Source organism: Sarcophilus harrisii, chromosome 4, assembly GCF_902635505.1.
Source record: "Sarcophilus harrisii chromosome 4, mSarHar1.11, whole genome shotgun sequence".
Lineage (NCBI taxonomy): Eukaryota > Metazoa > Chordata > Mammalia > Dasyuromorphia > Dasyuridae > Sarcophilus > Sarcophilus harrisii.
This window is the reverse complement of record NC_045429.1, coordinates 422746111-422764759: the sequence shown is the minus strand read 5'-3', so window position 1 is coordinate 422764759 and position 18649 is coordinate 422746111. Positions and strand designations below refer to the sequence as shown.

The following is an 18649-nucleotide window of genomic DNA, read 5'->3' as shown; positions in this document are numbered from 1 at the left end:
AGGAAGCAGGTAGGAGGAGAGGGAAGGAGAGACAGAGGAACAGATGAAGCAAGACATATTTGTGTCATGAGTCCCTAGATCTATTAATTAATTATTCCTGGACCTTGCCTTGGTTTCCCTTGAATCTCTGTCTTTGTACATCTGAATTCCAATGTCTGGAATTTCCTGCCTCCACAGCTTCACTTATTGAAATTCTTCTACTCTTTCAGTGCTTTTCTTCTAGCATTATAGATGTCTTCAAGGATTTTAAGGGATGCCATTTGGGGGAGGAGTTCTTCCCAATGGAAGAACCAAGAGCAATAATGAAATTACAGAGGAGCAAATTTGAGTGGGATCTCAGTCAGTATCACCTACCAATGAGAGATATCCCCAAATGGAATGGGCTGCCTGGGGTATGTGTGTGACAGGGACCCTCTCTTTGGAAGTCTTCATGTAGATAATGAATTCCCAAACTTTCTCTGTTTATAATACCCTATTGTCTTGGTAAATTTTTTTTCATGGCACTTTTTGTCCAAAAAAAAAAAAAAAAAAAAAGCTTATATTTCTATGCATTAAGTAATTAGGTCAGAAATATAAATATTCTTTTGTGCCCCTGTGAGTTCACTTTGACAATCTGGAATGCCACTGGGAACAGTTTGGGAATCCTGGATGTCCAAGACCACTTGTCAACTATAATGTAATGGGAATGTTGATCGACTTTGATAGACTGGGATTTGACTCAGGTCCTTCTGGTTCTAAGTTTCTCTGATTTTCATATACTATTTTAACATTTGGTTTTTTTCTCCTTTTGCTTTTTCCCTATTAGTCTGAATTTTCTGTCCAAACATAATTCATAAGGAAACATATAAAAATGAGTGTACATGTATAATCAAAAAATTGTTTTTTACATGTAACTGGTAAAAATAATAAAAATAAAAATAAAAAAATTCTCTGATTTTGAGAATCCTTTCTTGATCTTGTTCCCCACTCTCTGCCCTTCTATCTCATATTTCTTCTGCTGCTTACTACCTCACATGTTTATTATGAAGAAAGCACTTTGTGAACCTAAAAGTACTATATGTGTTATTATTCTTTGCCAAGACTCGTATTTTGCCCTCATTCTAACTAGTAATGTATTTATTTATATATATATATATATATGTCCTATCTCTCCCTATCAGAGAGTGAGTTCCTTGAGAGCAAGGAATGTTTTTATTTTAGAATCTTTCTGTTCCTAGACTGGTAACCTGGCACATAGTAGGCATTTAATAATGCTTGTTGAATTGAATAGAATACAGTGAAGATTTCACTCATGTTACTCTCTTGGGGATAAATGGTAGATTTCACTTTGTGTCTTCCATCTTTGTCCCCTTCACTAAGGGGTCCTTTGTACTTGGCTTCATAAATGTGCTTCATACACAGGGGGGTGTGTGGGTGCTGGTGGTCTTCAAAGGGAAAAGGCTCTACGAGTCGTTCATGACTGGAATGCATTGCTAGCAAAAGCACCGTGTTGTGTGCTCATGTTGATTTGGTCCAGCCCATGTGGTGCTTTGACAGTTGAGGGCAGATTTTTGCTGCTAGGAGCAGAAATGTGGACTTTCTGCATTGCTCATGATCAGTATCTCCTGAAGCCCACTTCATCCTATGCCTGGATGGGCCTGGAGAAACAGAGGGAGAGAAATTTAGTCTTATGGGCTCCATAATTACCACCCAGGAAGCCCTTGCCTTCTTTGAATTAGGATGACAAAGCTTTGGGACTGACTTTCATCTTGACCTTTCCCAGTCATAGCCTCAGCTTGTGTTTATAGATTTCCACTTTCCTGTTTTTATGTCATATGGGAAGAATATGAAATTGGTGATCTGTTTGATGCATATTCTCCCTCAAAGATGGTCAGAACAGCAGGAAAGCTGCCTTAATATGGATCCATGCAACTATTACTATCTCTGCAGAACAAAACAGGGCAGGATGAGCTTTCATTTGAAATCCATGGTCCTTAAAAATGGATTTGCATAAAAAGTTGCCCAAATTTGGGGGGGCAGAAATAACAGTGGCCAGGTTGGGTGCTTTCGGGTCAATATCAATTCTAACAAAGGCTACAGCCAGAAAGTCCATGAAAATTGAAGTCTTAGGGCCCACACTTTGAAGAGGCTCTAGTTCCCTAATACACCAACTCTAAAATCACTTTATAGCTTTGTTCTCTCAATTCAAAGTTCTATTAATTCAGTCATGGATATCAGGTTACTGGAGACCTCTGAGATATCCTAAAATAACAATTCTCAAACTTTTTTTGAGTTTTAGGACCTCTTTACATTCTTAAAAATTATTGAAGGTACGTTTTATTTATATTATATCTCTATAGATATATTTACATATACAACTATATATAGATCTATCTACATGTCTATATTTACACATATATATCTATATAGAAATGTATTTACATCTATATATGTATATGTTTATAGAGGTATGTATCTATATCTATCTATACTTCTATAAAGATTATGAGATCCTGATTGAGACGTGAGATTCATTTTGGTTTGGATGGGGTCCCTGTTGGGATGAAAGTCATAATAAGGACACAGTGTCCACAAATAACCTTGTGTGAGCTAGGGAACTTATTTAAACTGATCAGTACATGGCCTTGAATGGCTGGACATCTAACCACCTGCTCTGATGCCCGAGTCCTGGGAATCAGTCCAATACCCAGCAGTAAATCAAAACACTAGACAAACCACACTAATAGATGTAATGATGATCTATAGTCTCGCCTCCCTTTGTTTGATTTCTATAATTACCACGAGGCTTTTGCAGGGTCTTTGCAGGCATTGGAAATCCATTAGATTGTCTGATGGCCCCAATGGTAAGTTGTCCATGTGATTATTAAACTACTTATATAATCATCATGAAGTTTTCTTTGGTATCATATTTGCCCCTTTGGGAGAGATGTCCCTTTACTGGGGGAGGTTTGAAACTCCCCTGGGCAGGAATTCTAGACTCAGCAGAAATATATTTACTTATATATCTACATATCTTTATGGACATATATTTCTATTTATATCTACACATCTATATAGATATATTTACATATTGTTCTTCAGAGGTTCAGTCATATTCAACTCTTCATCAACCTATGAACCATAGCAGGCCAAGCTTTTATACATACATGAGCTTTTCTTGAGAAAGATATGGGAATGGGCTGCCATTTCCTTCTCTACTGGCTCTACTATGACCATCTTGGGTATTCCTGCATGGCATAATTCACAGTTTAACTGATCTATGTCAGCCCTTTTGCCATGACAAAGCAATGATCCAGGAGGGGATATCTACCTATCACTATCTATCTATCTATCTATCCATCCATCTATCCATCATCTATATCTATCTATCTATCTATCTGTCTATCTATCTATCTCTATAGATAGATAGACATATAGATATGTATAGATATATTTTACCATCTTAGAAATGAAAATGTCTTAGTATTATTAGTATGAAAATAGTTTTGACCTTCAGGATGTTTTGAAAGCAATTTGGGGAACCCCATTTTGAAAGCCACTGGTCTACACTCTTTCTGAAAGTACACACTTCAGCTAAAAATGCTGACATTCTGATAATCAGTTACTTAGTTCATTAAGAGTCAGTGTTCAACTATTCAGGGACTAGTTGTCCAAATACTCTTTTCTTTCTTCATCGATACCACCCAATCTTTGGATTAAGGCAATTGATTTATCTTGTAATTCACAAAGGATTAGAATAGGACTGAAAATATTTAATATGGGGATAGTTTTAGGTCTTTTTTTTTTTTTTTTTTTTTTTTTTTAGAAATCCTTATATCCTGTTTTGCTTTTTGGATGGAAAACACATTAATTAACTAATGGATTATGGATATCTGGCTCCAATCAGTCTCTAGTACCTTTGTCTCCAAAGTAAATGCAGGCCAGGTTAAACTTGCCTGCTGACAAGAAATTCTCCAATTTTCCTTCAAAAGATGCTTTCATCTTCTCTGTAGTAGACACAGGGCATTGCAAAAATATTGTTGAGTTGTTTTCAGTTGTGCCCAACTCTCAATGACTCCAACTGGTATTCTCTTGGCAAAGACACTGGAGTGGTTCGCCATTTCCTTCTCCATTTCATTTTACAGATGAAGAAACTGAGGCAAACAGGATTAAGTGACTTGCCCAGGGTCACACAACTAGTAAGTGTCTGAGGCTGGGTTTGAACTCAAGAATTTGAGTCTTCCCAACTCCAAGCTCAGTATGCTGTGCACTATGGCGCCACCTAGCTGCCCTTAGCCTTAGCATGTAAATAGAACCATAACTAGGAGTACATATACCTGAGTAGTCTCCACAAACTACAGTGGAGCAAACTGAAAGAAACACATTTTCAGTATGGGTGGATGGGCGACCTATTGAGACACTCTTTAGTGGTGCTGAAGCAGAGTCTCTAGGAACATTGAGATAGAAAAGGAGGGCAGGACAGTGCAGAAAATGTCTTTTTTTTTTTTTGGCCAATTATTGCCAACTAATTTTGGATGGACAGAAAATCCCTCTCCCCAAAATTCAATACACTGTCACAAAGTCCTGGTTACCTCACCCTAGTGATGCCATAATGTACTACATTAGTCAGTCCCATGTTTTCCTAATCCAAGTTTCTGCCTCTGAAAGTGACATCAAGGAATGTGTGATCAAAAAGTCTGGTTATTCTTCACAAAATCAATGTCAAAGGATTTGGATAGAAAGTAAGATTGGATCTGTGATTTCATTTGTGATTCACAAATCACGTGGATGTGTGATTTCACATTTCATGAATTCATGTGATTCACAAAACTCATATGGGAGTTTCAGAGAACTCCAATATGAGGAAATTCTATCCACTATCATAGGTTGTCACGTCCTGTATAACCTATAGTCTTAAAACACTGAGAATGTGTGACTTTATGAGGGTCACACAGCTAGTGTATGGCAGAAACAGAAAAACCTCAAATAGCTTTGTTTCCCTTGTGAATCTGCCACATAGGAACACATTCAAACCCCTTTGGGGAAGCTGTTTTACCCTCTTAGAATAAGGTGCTCCTTAAGTTGGTAATCAGGGAAAGTAGCCTTTCCTTTAGAGCAGATGGGGACCAGCTTGTCCATTCCCTTTGTCAGCTTACAAACTCTGATCTTATCCCTTTTCAGACTTCTTTTTTCCAGGATGAAGAGTCCCAGATTTTCTTCTGTACTTCCATATTTTGCCCATTCCTCTTCTTCAGCCCTACTGTGACATTTTAGGGGCAGTGATTAAAATAGGACATAGCATCCCAGATGGCACTAGACCATAGTTCTGTTCAACAAACCTGATGATTCACCACAGGCGAATGGTCCACCTGTTCCTCCTAGAGAGGCCGCCTTGCATACTTGCGGCGATGCATCCCGTCCACTCGTTCCAGGTACCATGTGCCTGGGAAGAGGCTGTTTACGTCACCAGGAGGAGAGAAATTCACTGGGAGGAGAAAAAAAGAAGAAACATTATACAAAATACTTTGGGGGATTATGGGAATAGGAAGGACTAAGAATTTGTTATAAACCCAAAGTGGAAGCAAAATTACTCAAAAGATTTTCTAGCTTTTTTTTTCTCCATTAGAATGTAAACTCCTTGAGGGTGTGGACAATTTTTTCCATTCTTTTTATCTATAGAACTTGGCATAGAAAGTGCTTAATAAATACTTGTTGACTGACTGACTGAATGACCATTTAATGAAAGAATCAAAGCTGTATCATTGTGTGGTATGGTACAAAGAGCATTATATTTGGATTCAAATCTTGGCCCCTCAATAGTCAATTAGTAAACATTTATTAACATCATAGAAGTTCCAGGACCTCGGGGAAGAACTTTGGAAATTCAATTCAAGTCAACCATCATTTATTAAGTAATATTATACATATAATGTAGTATAATAGATAGGGTACTGGGCCAAGAATCAGGAATTCATTTTCCTGAGTTCAAATTTGACATTCAGACATTCAGACTGTGTGACTCTGGGTACATCCCTTAATCCTGTTTGCCTCAGTTTTCTTATCTGTTAAATAAACTGAAGGGAAAAAATGGCAAACCACTTCAGTATCTCTGCAAGAAAACCCCAAGTAGGGTCATGAAGAGTTGACTGAATCACAAAATCATGCAAGGCATTGTGCTAGGAGTAAATTAATCCTATAGGACTTCAATTTCTTCATTTGTCAAATAAGGGAATTTTAATAATAATTATTATTATGATAATTAACATTTGTAAAGGTCAAAGAAGACATATATTAACTCAATGATCTTTATACCATCCCTCTGAAGTAAGTGCCATTTTTATTCTTGTTTTATAGATGAGGAAAGTGAGGTAGACAGAGGCCTTCTCTAATAGTCACATAATTAGTAAATGCCTGAGGTAGGATTTGAATTCACATCTTCTCAATACTGTCTCTATCTATTGTGCTGCCACCTAGATGATTTGTAAAATCTCTTCAATATTATGATTTTAGATTTTGAAGGCCAAATAGCTATTATTGCTGTTCAGTTGTTTTAGTCATGTCCAACTCTTTGTTATCCCATTTGGTTTTTTTTAATAGCTTTTTATTTTTAAAATATATGCAAAGATAGTTTTCAACATTCACATTTACAAAACCTTGTGTTTCAAATTTTTCTCCCTTCCTTCCTCACCTTATCTCTAGAAAGCAAGTAATCTAATATATGTTAAACATGTACAATTCTTTGAACATATTTCCACATTTATCATGCTGCACAAACAAATAGATCAAAAAGGGGAAAAATGAGAAAAAATTAAAAAAACCCCAAGGAAACAACAATAAAAAGGTGAAAAAATTATGTTGTGATCCACATTCAGTCTACACAGTCCCCTTTTTGGGTGCAGATGGCTCTCTCCATCCCAAGTCTTTTGGAATTGGCCTGAATCACTTCATTGTTGAAAAGAGCCAATTCCATCATAATTAATCATCATATAATCTTACTATTGTAGTGCATAATGTTCTCCTGGTTCTACTCACTTCACTCAGCATCAGTTCCTGTAAGTCTCTCCAGGCCTCTCTAAAATCATCCTACTGATTGTTTCTTATAGAACAATAATATTCTATAACATTCATATACCATCACTTATTCAGCCATTCTCCAAATGATGGGCATCCACTCAGTTTCTAGTTTCTTGCCACTACAAAAAGGACTGCTACAAAGATTTTTACACATGTGGGTCCTTTTCTATTTTTTATGATCTTTTTGGGATACAGGCCCAGTAGAGACACTGCTGGATGAAAGAATATGCACAATTTGATAACCCACTGGGCATAGTTCCACTTTTTGGGGTGTTCTTGGCAAAGTACTGGAGTAGTTCTTCGCCAACTCATTTTACAGATTAGGAAACTGAAAAAGTGTTAAGTGACTTGCCCAGGGGATCACACAACTAAGTGTCTAAGACCAGATTTGAATTCATGAAAATGAGTCTTCCTGATGTTATGCCAGAGTCTCCTTGAACTGTTCTACCTCAGTTTCCCTGCATTAGTTTCCCTAATTATCCTGACTGAATTTCCCCGAATTGTTCTATCTCAGTTTTCTTAACCGTTCTGCCTCAATCCCCTTAGTTGCAAAACCCCTCTCCGGTTCATTAAGACTGAGGATCATTTGCTCTAAGGTTATAAATTGTCAATGTAAGACTCAAGATAAGGGGGAGTTCAGACTTCCTGGCTCCTAATTCCTTCTGCCCTCAAGAATTTATGGCACTACCCCCTCTAAATATTCCAAAGGGTAAGACTATCCCGGATACCTCATTGACATCTTTACTTCTATTTATTCTGACATACTGACTCTGACTTGCTAGAACCAAATTTATGGTTCAGAAACTTCGCACTCTTTTCTTTCTTTGTTTCAAGAGGCCTATAAAAAAACCTGGAATCCTCACATTTGCCACTGGATACTCTGAGATGAGAGTCTTGTCCAGTCAATCAATTAAACTCTCCAATTAATAAAATATTAAAAACTCTCTAATCTCTATCTTGCCTCAGTTTCTCTGGCATTACACTGATTCTATGCCTAGTGTTATATACACTTCCCCATCTCTCTGTCCTGACTTCAGAGAGCCAAGTAGAAGGCTGTTGCTGTTGTGATTTAATTATTTTTAAAAATTCTTGAAATCTGTTTTTTTCCCCCCTCTGATTAAACACACTCTTTCTCCACTAAAAATCTTCTCATTCTTTGCTAGTGTTTTTGGGTTGAGGTTCCTTTGTATTTCCTCTTTTCTCTATATCTCTTTCTTGTACTTTGGTGATTTCATGTGATCCTTGAGAAATTCACCCAGTGGAATAAGTTTTTCCTTCATTTTGAGCATTTCATTTTTTTCCATTATGTTCTAAAATACCCCCTTCCCTAAGTGAGACTGATGTTCTCTGGAAAACTTTCCTACACTTGACTTTCGGTTTCTGTTCTTGGACTTGTCCTGGTTTCAGCCCCTTAGGACAAAGGCTATTAAAACAGAGTCTTGAAGCTGACTTTTATGGGAAGTTCTGCTTTTTCTCTGAACCACATCTGTTCTCACCTTCCATACATCTTCTTTGGGTCCTTCTTTCTCTTATTTATCCCTCCTGTCTTCCTAGACTCCAGAGTTTTCTTTTCAATCACATCCTGTAGATGCTTAAACCCAAACCAACTCTCTAAAACTGAAACATCTCCTTTCCTGACATAGTCACAGTAGTATATGATATAGCTTTCCTCCCAACCACAACATGGAGTAGAAAGAACATTCTTTCTCCTCTCCCCCTGTCTCTTTTCCCTCACCTTCATGGGAATATTTCTCTCTCTGGGTCATGATTTCAGAAAATTCCTCAGGGGACACACGCTTGCGGGAGGCCAGGCGTTTTGGCAAATCTGATACACTAGACATTAATTTTTCCAGAGGGGATCCTGGGAGAAAAAAATGGGAAGAGAAAATGCATTATGAGAAGATGAAATATGCTTCATTTTCATTATCGAACTCCATTATTAGAAAGAAATTTCAATGTTCATGGCAATGAACTGGGTACCAAGGATTCTTCTATACTAGCATAATCACAGATCAAAATTATTTAACATGGTGTGATCACAAATAAATTCACAAACATTATTTACTCATTTGGACCTTACACCAACTCGGAAATAGTTGCAGTTATTATCATCTTTATCTTATAGATAAATAAATAAACTCTCAGAGTTGTTAAATAATCACATAGCTGTTAAGTGATAGAACCAAAATCTAAACCCAGATTGTAATATTTTTGTCAAGGCAAGTCACCAAGAATTTGTTAAGTTTACTGCATTCTAGACACTGAGCTCAGCACTAGGAATACAAATATTAGCAAAAAGAAAGTCCTTGAATTCAAGGAGCTTACATTCTCATCATAGAATCAAAGAATTTAGATCTGTAAGGGACCGTAAAGTTTATCATCCAACTCCCATCCATCTATCCATCCATCCATCCATCTATCATCTATCTATCTATCTATCTATCAATCATCTATTTATGAATTCATCTATCCATTGATCCATCTATCTATCTGTCTGTCTATGTATCTATCTTTCCATCCATTATTCAACTCCTCTCTCTCTCTCTCTCCCTCTCTCTCTCTCTCTCTGTATCTGTGTATCTATCTAATCAATCTAAATCTATATCTATCTCTCTATCCATGTGTATCTATCTATCTGTCTCTCTGTCTGTCAGTCTGTATCTATCTAACTGGTATATACATACATACATACACTTATGTACGTAGCATCTCCCTTTTATCTCTCCTTAATAAAGGCCCTTTTTAATGGGTTATTGTAAGAATCAAATGATATAATTCATGTATGTGAAAGTATTTTGTAAACCCAAAAAGCAAGTCTATAAACATAAAGTACTATTTGTTTGGGCCAGTGTTTGATTTCATCTTGGGGAAAAGTCTTTCTTCCTATGCAGATTGCAAACTCCTTTCTAATTTATAGCTTAAGAGGATCCTGGGGCATCAAATGGTTAAAAGTGATTTTTTCAGGATCACATAACCACTATGTAACAGTGTCAGAATTTGGCCCCAAGTCTTCCTGATTCTTAGGCTGACCCTCTCTCTTTAATGACATGCTATTTTTTAATATGAAATTAAATAATATAGATGCCTCATAGCATCCAGCACATAGTAGCTATTCGGTACTATAGTTAGCTTGGTGATTAAGTCAGACAACTGGAACAAGCACACGGTAAAACATCTCATTTCTCTGACACTCATTTCTTTCATTTTATCTCTTTGAGATAAAAATACTCAGGATAAAGTACTTTGTAGACCTCAAAGGGACAAAAACACAAGAGCTACTATTTTTATTAAAAACTGTGTCTTGCCAAGATATGACTTCAAGGAAAAATGAGACTTACCAGGAGTAGCATCCTGGGAAACTTTGATTGAAAATAAACTTGCTGCCAAGCCAGAGCCATAAGAGAAGGCACCGATTCTGGCCCCGGCCAACTGCTGGGGAGTGTGTCTGCCATGAGACAGAAATCACCTTCATGCAAAGGACTAACATTTAATCCCACGGCCCCCCAAACCCACCTGCTCCTGTACCCCAACCCAAATGCACTTGTCCTTCCTAATTATTAACTTCATGAGGCTTTGCGGCCATTAGAATTGTCTGAGAAATCTTGGAGACAAACCCAAGGACTGGATAGTATTGAGAAGAGCAGCCAATATATTATATCCCTGAGAAACAGGGAACTTGGGACAGTATAAGAATTAGAGACAAAAGACAAAGAAAATCTCTCTTAAGGTCAAAGTAGGGGCTTTTTTTCATGAACATTTACCACATGTCATTCTCCCATTCCAGAATAGGTTCCCTATTGCTTCTGATAGAAACCATTCACAATCTGGTTCCAATTTTCCTTTGAAGCTATTTCACATTATTCTTTCCTTCTCATTTTAATAACATTTCAATTTTTTTTGTTATTTTAAATGTCTTTTTATTTTTACATTTTGAGTTTCAAATTCTTTCCTTTTCTCTCAGTCCCTCCCATACCCACTGAGAAGGTAAGCTACATGATATCAATTATATATATTCCACCTTTTTAAAAAAATCAGTTTATTCTATGTTTAAGTTAAATTTGGACCTGGACTTGGTAGTCCTTCTGCCTCTCTGACTTTGTCCTTGGTCTATATCACTCCTGCCTAGAGTGTGAATGTACTCTGTCCTCATTTGCACTGCTAAAAGTCCCTGGCTTTCTGCAAAGCAGATCCCATATATACTACTTTCAATGGGAATTACCATTCTGCTTGCCCTGGAGTAAGAACTCTCTTCCTCAAAAGTAATCTGTATATATTTATCTGTATCTATATGATGTTTCCACCTGCCTCCTAGTCTGTTAGCTCCTTGATGGTAGTTTTGTTTTTGTAAAAAGCTGCCTAGCTCATTGCTTTACATACAACAGAAACTTAATCAATGCTTTGTGGAATTGAAATGAATTAAATCCTATGTTCCTATGGTCAGACTGAATCTACTTTAGTGCTTAGTGCCATTCCGTTTGCTTGTAATTCACTTCCTTCCCGTAGCTATCTGTCCAAAATCCCAAACTTCCTACATCCTATTGTTCAATCATTTTTCAGTCATGCCTGATTCTTCATGGACCTATTTAGGGTTTTCCTTGGAAAAGATTCTGGAGTGATTTGCCATTTCTTTCTCAATTAGATGAAGAACTGAAGCAAACAGGGTCACAATTCTAATAAATTCTAAGGTCAGATTTGAACTCAGGTCTTAGTCACACAGCTAATAAATGTCTGAGGCCAGAATTGAACTCAAATCTTCCTGGCTCCAACCTTGGAACTTTATCCATTGCACCACTAGTTGTCCAAGTATCCTGTAAGACCCAGTTAAAGTGACACCTCTTCCCTGAAAATGCCCAATACCAGGAAGAGCTGATTCCTTATGTTCTGGACTTTGATAATGTTTGGTTCATATCTTTGTCATGGTATTGGTCACACTCTTATTTGTATGACATTTCTCTTATTCCTCTCAAGATGGAAAGCTGGAAGAGGGAAGATTGAGTGTTTTTCATCTTTACATCCCATCTTGACATATGTACATATAATAGATGCTCAACAAATTTTCATGAACAAAAGGAAAAAAGGAAAGACAAGTATGAAAAGCATCTAAGGAATACTTTAGAGAGAAAGGTAGATAGTGAGAATTACTCTTGACTTATTGTTGTTGTTGATACTTTATATTTGGAATATATTCCCTTCATCCTCTCTGCCTCTTAGAATTCCTAGTATTTTCTAAGATTTAAATCAAGATCTGATTTCTATATAAAATCTTTCCTGATATCCCCAAACATCTAATGCTCCCTTTGACCAAATCATTTTGCATCGATTTTGTATTATGTGCACAATATACATGTGTGTGTATATACCTATATACATACCCAATGTACATACACACATTATATATATATATATGTATATATGCACAGACATGTAACTATGCACATGTTGTCTTCCCTCAAAGAATACAAGAGTCCTTGAAGGAAGGGTCTGTTTCACTTTTGTACTTGTATACCCAGTGCCTAGCACAGTGCATGGTACATAGCAGGAGCATAATAAATGTCTGCTTATTGATAAAATGTTATAGTTATGTGAGCTATCCTTTTTATGAACAATGTCTGTATTACTTTCTGGGTATTTCTTATATGTAAATATTAAATTTATTGGGATTATTGAATTTAATATAATCCTTCCTCTTGTTTCCCAGTTAAAAACCAACAAATATTTATCAGGAACTGTGTTAAACAACAACAATAAAAGATAAAGAATATGGCTCCTACCCTCAGGGAGCTTACAAGCTACTTAAAAATATACACAAATGGCAATCATATTCTTTAAGAGAATCATCTTTAAAGTTAACTATAACCAGGATATACTCTTTGGGTATTCTTTCAAAGACTAGAGATAGAATCAGACCCAGAACGATAGCAATTACGGGAGGAACTTGTTTTCTTAGGGGAAAAAAATACTCACTGAGAGAGGAGGGACGCCAGGCACCCATAGAGGGAAGAGGTGTACATGTTCCCATTTAGAGTGGAGAGGTTGAGTGAGGATTTGGTTTTCTGGTTGAATATATCTTGAGAAGCTTTTTGAAAAGCTTTTTCTACATCTTTGTTGAAGTAGGTATCTTCTAGCTTCAAATCCCTGCAAGATGAATCAGGAAACAAAATGTGAACACTGAAGAGAGACAGAGATCAGGGTGAAGATGCTTCACCTTACAGATGATGCTTTTGTAATATTTGATAAGCTCTAGAAAAGGAGGGAGATGATAATAATAATGGCTACTAATGAAATAATACTTTAATATTTTCAAAATACTTTATAACTATCTCCTCTGATCCTCACAACTCTCATCCTCAACAACCCTGGGAGGTAGGTGCTATGATTATCTCTATTTTACAGATGAGGAAACTGAGACAGAGAGCAGTTAAGTGACTTGCCCAGCATTCCACAATTAGTAGGTTTGAACCCAGATCTTTTTCATCCCAAGTCCAGTGCTTTATCCCTTGCACCACCTGGTGTCCCAGAGATGGCTAGGAAAGTGATATAAGGAATGCTTCCAAAACTTTTAAGCAGATGACTCCTTTATGAAAGATCCTCTTAGCAGAGTGAAGGTTCTTTGGGATTATACTTCTATTTGTAATGCTTTGGGGCCATGACTAAAAGGGAAAGTCAGTCTTGCTTTAAATGTGTGAAGATGGGAGCTCTGTATTATGTCAACAGCTCAGCCCCTCATCTGGGAACAGAAATGTGAGCAATATGGAAGTGATTATGGAGGTGGGAGTCAGCTCTAGATATCTGTCTGCTATGTTTACAGCCCAGAATTACAATAATTAGCTACATCCCCTCTCTCAAGTCTCATCCTCATCTGGCTCTTCTTTCTCTGACCTTTTCTTGCTGAGTATGATTGGGAGCTCTGCTCAGAGAAAGTCTGTTTCCTGTGTTTCAAACCATTTTTGAACACAGTTTGGATTTATTTTGAGACCTCTTTCCTTTTCACTCCTCATTATTCTCTTTCAAAAAGTACCAAAAGGATGGGAAGCTATATGCTCATAAAATAATAATACTGATTAAGATGATAATAACAACAATAACTATATTTTTATAGCACTTTAAGATTTGCAAAGTGTTTTACATATATTATCCAATTTCATCCTTACAACAGCTCTTGTAAGATAGCTGCTATTATTATCGTCTTTTTACAATTGAGGAAATTGAGGCGGACAGATTAAGTGACTTGCACAAGGTCAGCTTGTAAGTGATTGAGTCTGGATTTGAATTGGGTCTTCCTGATAATAGGTCAATTATACCTATAAATGGATCCAGAATCAGAGGCTCCGAGTTCATTCTGCCACGGTGGAACCTTCATATTGACCATTTAAACCTTTAGTTTCTTCAATTGTAAAATGACTTCAAAGGTTCCTTTTATCTCCAAGTCTATGATTCTATACTTCCAAACTCTGATCTTAATAGAGATTAAGGTCTACCATCATCGGGGATTGGAAATTTCTTGCTCTTCTCAGAGGACTTTACTCAGCAATTTTAGTATTGGGAAGAAAATGAGCATCTTAATGTGATGGGGACAAGTTACTATGAGGAAGTTATGGAATAAGTGATTACAACCTTTACTTTACTTTGACTAAATGAAACCAGACTGGTACTAGGCTGATTTTTTGGTGACTAGGAGACAAGTGGAATCTACTCCATTCTGGATCCACAGGTGAAGGATTAAGTGTGGAAGCTTTGGGAGTCTGGCTAGGATTCCGCACGAGTGTACCTGAGTGCCACCTGGTGATTAACATAGAGATTGCATCTTAAGTAGCTATGGATCACTTACCTGCCTTTCCATCTTTTATTTATTTATCTATCTATCTATCTATCTATTTATTTATTTATTCATTCATTCATTTATTTATTTATTTTTATTTTTCAAAATTTTAATAGCCTTTTATTTACAGGTTATACGTATGGATAACTTTACAGCACTGACAATTGCCAAACTTCTTGTTCCAATTTTTCTCTCCTTCCCCCCACTCCCTCTCCCAGATCTGCCTTTCCATCTTAAGATCTCAAGTGAATCTGGTATTCCTATGGGGACGAGGATTCTTATACCTTATCACTGTTGTTTCTAGGCTCAATAGGTTTCTTATAAACGAGAATTTACCTGAAAGCCTCTAGACCCTTGTAGCGGCTATTCTGAACATCAGTCTTGGCTGACAAGAAGTCATTGAACAGCAGACGTGCTACGGACTTCTGGACTAGCTTGCAGAAAGGGGTATGGAAAATCATGTACTGGAAATCGTCCAGGGTGAAAGGTCTTTCGGTGCCAGCTGGTAGGGAAGAAAATGTACAAGTTACTTGAGCCTACTGAGCACCTACTATGTGCAAGCCTCTGCTAAGAACTAGGAGGGATACAAGGATCAATAATTCACGGTTCTTGGCTTATGGTTTTGAAGGAGAAAAATAGTGCATATAAATAATTACAATACAAAGTGGACTGTATCGAGAAGAAGACATCCAAAATGCCATTAGATGTCAGAGGAGCACAATTGTTAATTGAATATGGTTGAGTGAATAAGGAAGGAAAACATAGCATTCAATTCAATTCAATAAATTTTAACTAAGTATCTACTCTTAATAAGGCATTTAGGTATACAAAGACAAAAATGGCTTTGTATACCCTCAAGTATTGAGGGTTGCCTTCAAGAAGCTTATAGATTTTCTGAGAGTTAGGGAAAGATAGATACAATGTGTACAAAGACTTTATATCTATTTTTCAGAGAGTGGATATTTGTACATTTTGTTTTCTCTCATTGGAATGTGCATTCCTAGGGAACAAGGGACATTCTATTTTTGTCTTAAGAAAGTGCTGGATATTTAGTAGGTGTTTAATAAATGGTTATTGATTAGATGAAGAGATAGATGAAGCATTTGTTGGCAAGGGACATTCTATTTTTTCTTGGCCTAGCACTGAGGAAAGTACTGGATACACAGTAGATGTTTAATAAAAGGTGATTGATTAGATAAATAGATAAATGAGGCATTCGTTGGCAAGAGACATTCTATTTTTTTCTTTGTATGTCTAGCATTTAGCAAAGTGCTGGATACATAGTAGGTGTTTAATAAATGGTTATTGATTAGATAAATAGATAATAGATGAAGCATTTGTTGGCAAGGGATATTCTATTTTTTCTTTGTATGTCTACCATTTAGCAAAGTGCTAGATATTTAGTAGGTGTTTAATAAATGGTTATTGATTAGATAAAAAGATGAAGCATTTGTTGGCAAGAGACAGTCTATTTTTTCTTTGTATGTCTAGCACTTAGCAAAGTGCTGGATACATAGTAGGTGTGTAATAAATGGTTATTGATTAGATAAATAAAGCATTTGTTAAGTGCTTATTATGGGCCACTGTCTGCTTTATTATGGGCCAGGACTTTAAGTGCTAGGAACATAAACAAAGGAGACTGTTTTTTCCCAGAAGGAATCTACATTAGAATTAGGCTAATTCTACCCTTTGGGACAGGGACTGGCTATCTAATGAGAGGTGAAGATTCAGGTTGTGTAACTTCTATAACCTTCAATTAATGGGGAATCAGGGGAGTGACTTGTACTTCAGATTAGGAAATAAAATGCTGCCTTTGGAGTTTCAAAGGTGTGCCTCCTCATCTAGGCGCCCATCCTTGCAAGAAGGTAAAATAAATTTTTCCTGCACTCTTCAGTGAGTCAGTGGAGTTCTTGGTAAGATATTTTGTTTCTTACATAGAGAAATCCAGAGATTCAAGAGAGAAAAAATTAAGGAGAGAACATAGGGGCACAGATCAGGAAAATACAGAAAAAACTGTACATAATCTAGGATTATTTACTCTGACCAATTTGTACTCAGGAAAGTTTATCTGTAAGTTCTACTATGTATCACCCAGCCCATTAGCACTCGTATAAATTCAAGAACACTGGAAGAACAAGGGATCTCGCTAAGAGAGACTGATGCGAGAAATAGAGCTTTTTCACAATATAATTAGAAGTAATCTAGCTTCCAATTGCATTGATGCAAAGACATCTTGCGATACTCAAATGGATGTGGGGACTTGCATTCTGTTCATGGTCTTTTTGGGTGTTTCCAACGATGCGCACAGTACTCAGGACCAGAAGAAACCTTACAGGTCCAAAGGACTATGCTACAAACAGAATTGATCCTTGAAGAACTTGCTATTCATCTAAGGTCTTGCAAAGTATAATTTATCTCTGAAATAATTCCTATCCTGCAGTCAATCTCACAAAGATAAATCTGAGTTGTAGATTGCTATCCATCTAAGGTCTTACAAAGTGTAATTCCTCTCTGAAATAATTCGTATCCTGCAATCAAACTCACAAGGATTCATCTGAGCTATAGTTTGCTTTCACCTTTTGATGGTGGTAATGTTTGCTGCATCTGTATTCACTTAGTGATTTAGAAGCTAATCACTAAATGAATAAAGATTGGAATTGGTGGAAGAGCCAGATCATCTCTCCAATTCTTAGAATTATCTTTATTAATATAGAACAAATATAAAGTCCTTGTATTGGCGTGATATGAAATAAATATGAACAGGTAAGAGAGACAGAGCAGGAGTTCCATTTTAAAGGGGCCAGGAGTTGTAGTAGATGGCTGTCATGGGCTGAGCCTGACCTGGTCCTCTGGTAGGTTAAGTCAGATATTGCAACAAAACGGGACACCTATAGGTTATTCAAGAGTTAAAAGTCTTAGTTGCAACACAGAAAGTATGCTAAACAAGAATATAGCTCTCCTTTTCTCTATATAGAAAGGTTAGCAAAGTAGATTGTGATGACTTGGACAGCCTTGGAGCATCTTTCAAGTCTGAAGATTCCTACTCCACCTGAGTAGAACTTTCTTTTCTTTAGGTGATCAGGAAGGTGAATCAACATGAATTCAGTGGCTAGTCCTGTTCTGTGCTGTTCTGGTCATATCCCAAATGGAGTATCGTGATCAGGTCTGAATGTTAAACTTTAGGAAGTGCATTGACAAGTTAGAGAATGATGAAGGACCTTAATACAAGCATTATTAGCATTGATTTAAAGAATTGGGCATGTTGATCCTGGAGAAGATAAAATTTAGAGTCATGATGTTATAGATTGGATCCCATACCTTGTTTCCATTGATTCTGGATTTTCTTTCGATAAAATGCATAGCATCGATCTAAGGCTCGAAGGTAGCACTGAATTGAGAGCTTTCCATCTACCACAGGGTACTCTGAGGCCAGGTCAGGTTTATAGAAGTCATATACATTCTCCATGTGGGTTCCCCTAAGTCCTGGAAATGTTTTGGGAAGGAAGATAGGACAGTGTGATGGACACATAGGGCAGAGATGGAGAGAAGGGATGTAAGGATTCAGATAGTAAGGCTATATATTGGCTGCCATTTACCCCTAAACCCAACTCACTCAATTATCCCCCATATTCTAAAGGGATTGGATATTTTCTTCCCTGTAGTCATTATAGGGGCTCTTCCTTGTCCCTCAGTGAAGTCTCAAATAAGAGGTGCAAATTTTGAAAGTTCATTATCTGTTTAGAGAATTACTTCCCTCTGATTTTAACTGCTTAGTTT

At 36.9% G+C, this 18649-nt stretch overlaps 1 protein-coding gene across 1 annotated transcript in view; it reads right to left on the bottom strand.

Moving 5' to 3' along the window:
* Positions 1 to 1175: 1175 nt before the first annotated feature.
* Positions 1176 to 18649, bottom strand: part of HMGCS2 (3-hydroxy-3-methylglutaryl-CoA synthase 2) — a 28598-nt gene continuing 11124 nt past the window's right edge. Inside the window, exons 4-10 of the mRNA XM_003769851.4 lie at positions 18191 to 18355; positions 15209 to 15374; positions 13018 to 13188; positions 10392 to 10498; positions 8789 to 8914; positions 5319 to 5464; positions 1176 to 1637 (exon numbers count right to left, since the gene is read on the bottom strand). Coding sequence (XP_003769899.3) covers positions 5358 to 5464; positions 8789 to 8914; positions 10392 to 10498; positions 13018 to 13188; positions 15209 to 15374; positions 18191 to 18355 — 842 coding nt within the window. The 3' untranslated portion in view covers positions 1176 to 1637; positions 5319 to 5357. The remainder of the gene's footprint in view (positions 1638 to 5318; positions 5465 to 8788; positions 8915 to 10391; positions 10499 to 13017; positions 13189 to 15208; positions 15375 to 18190; positions 18356 to 18649) is intronic.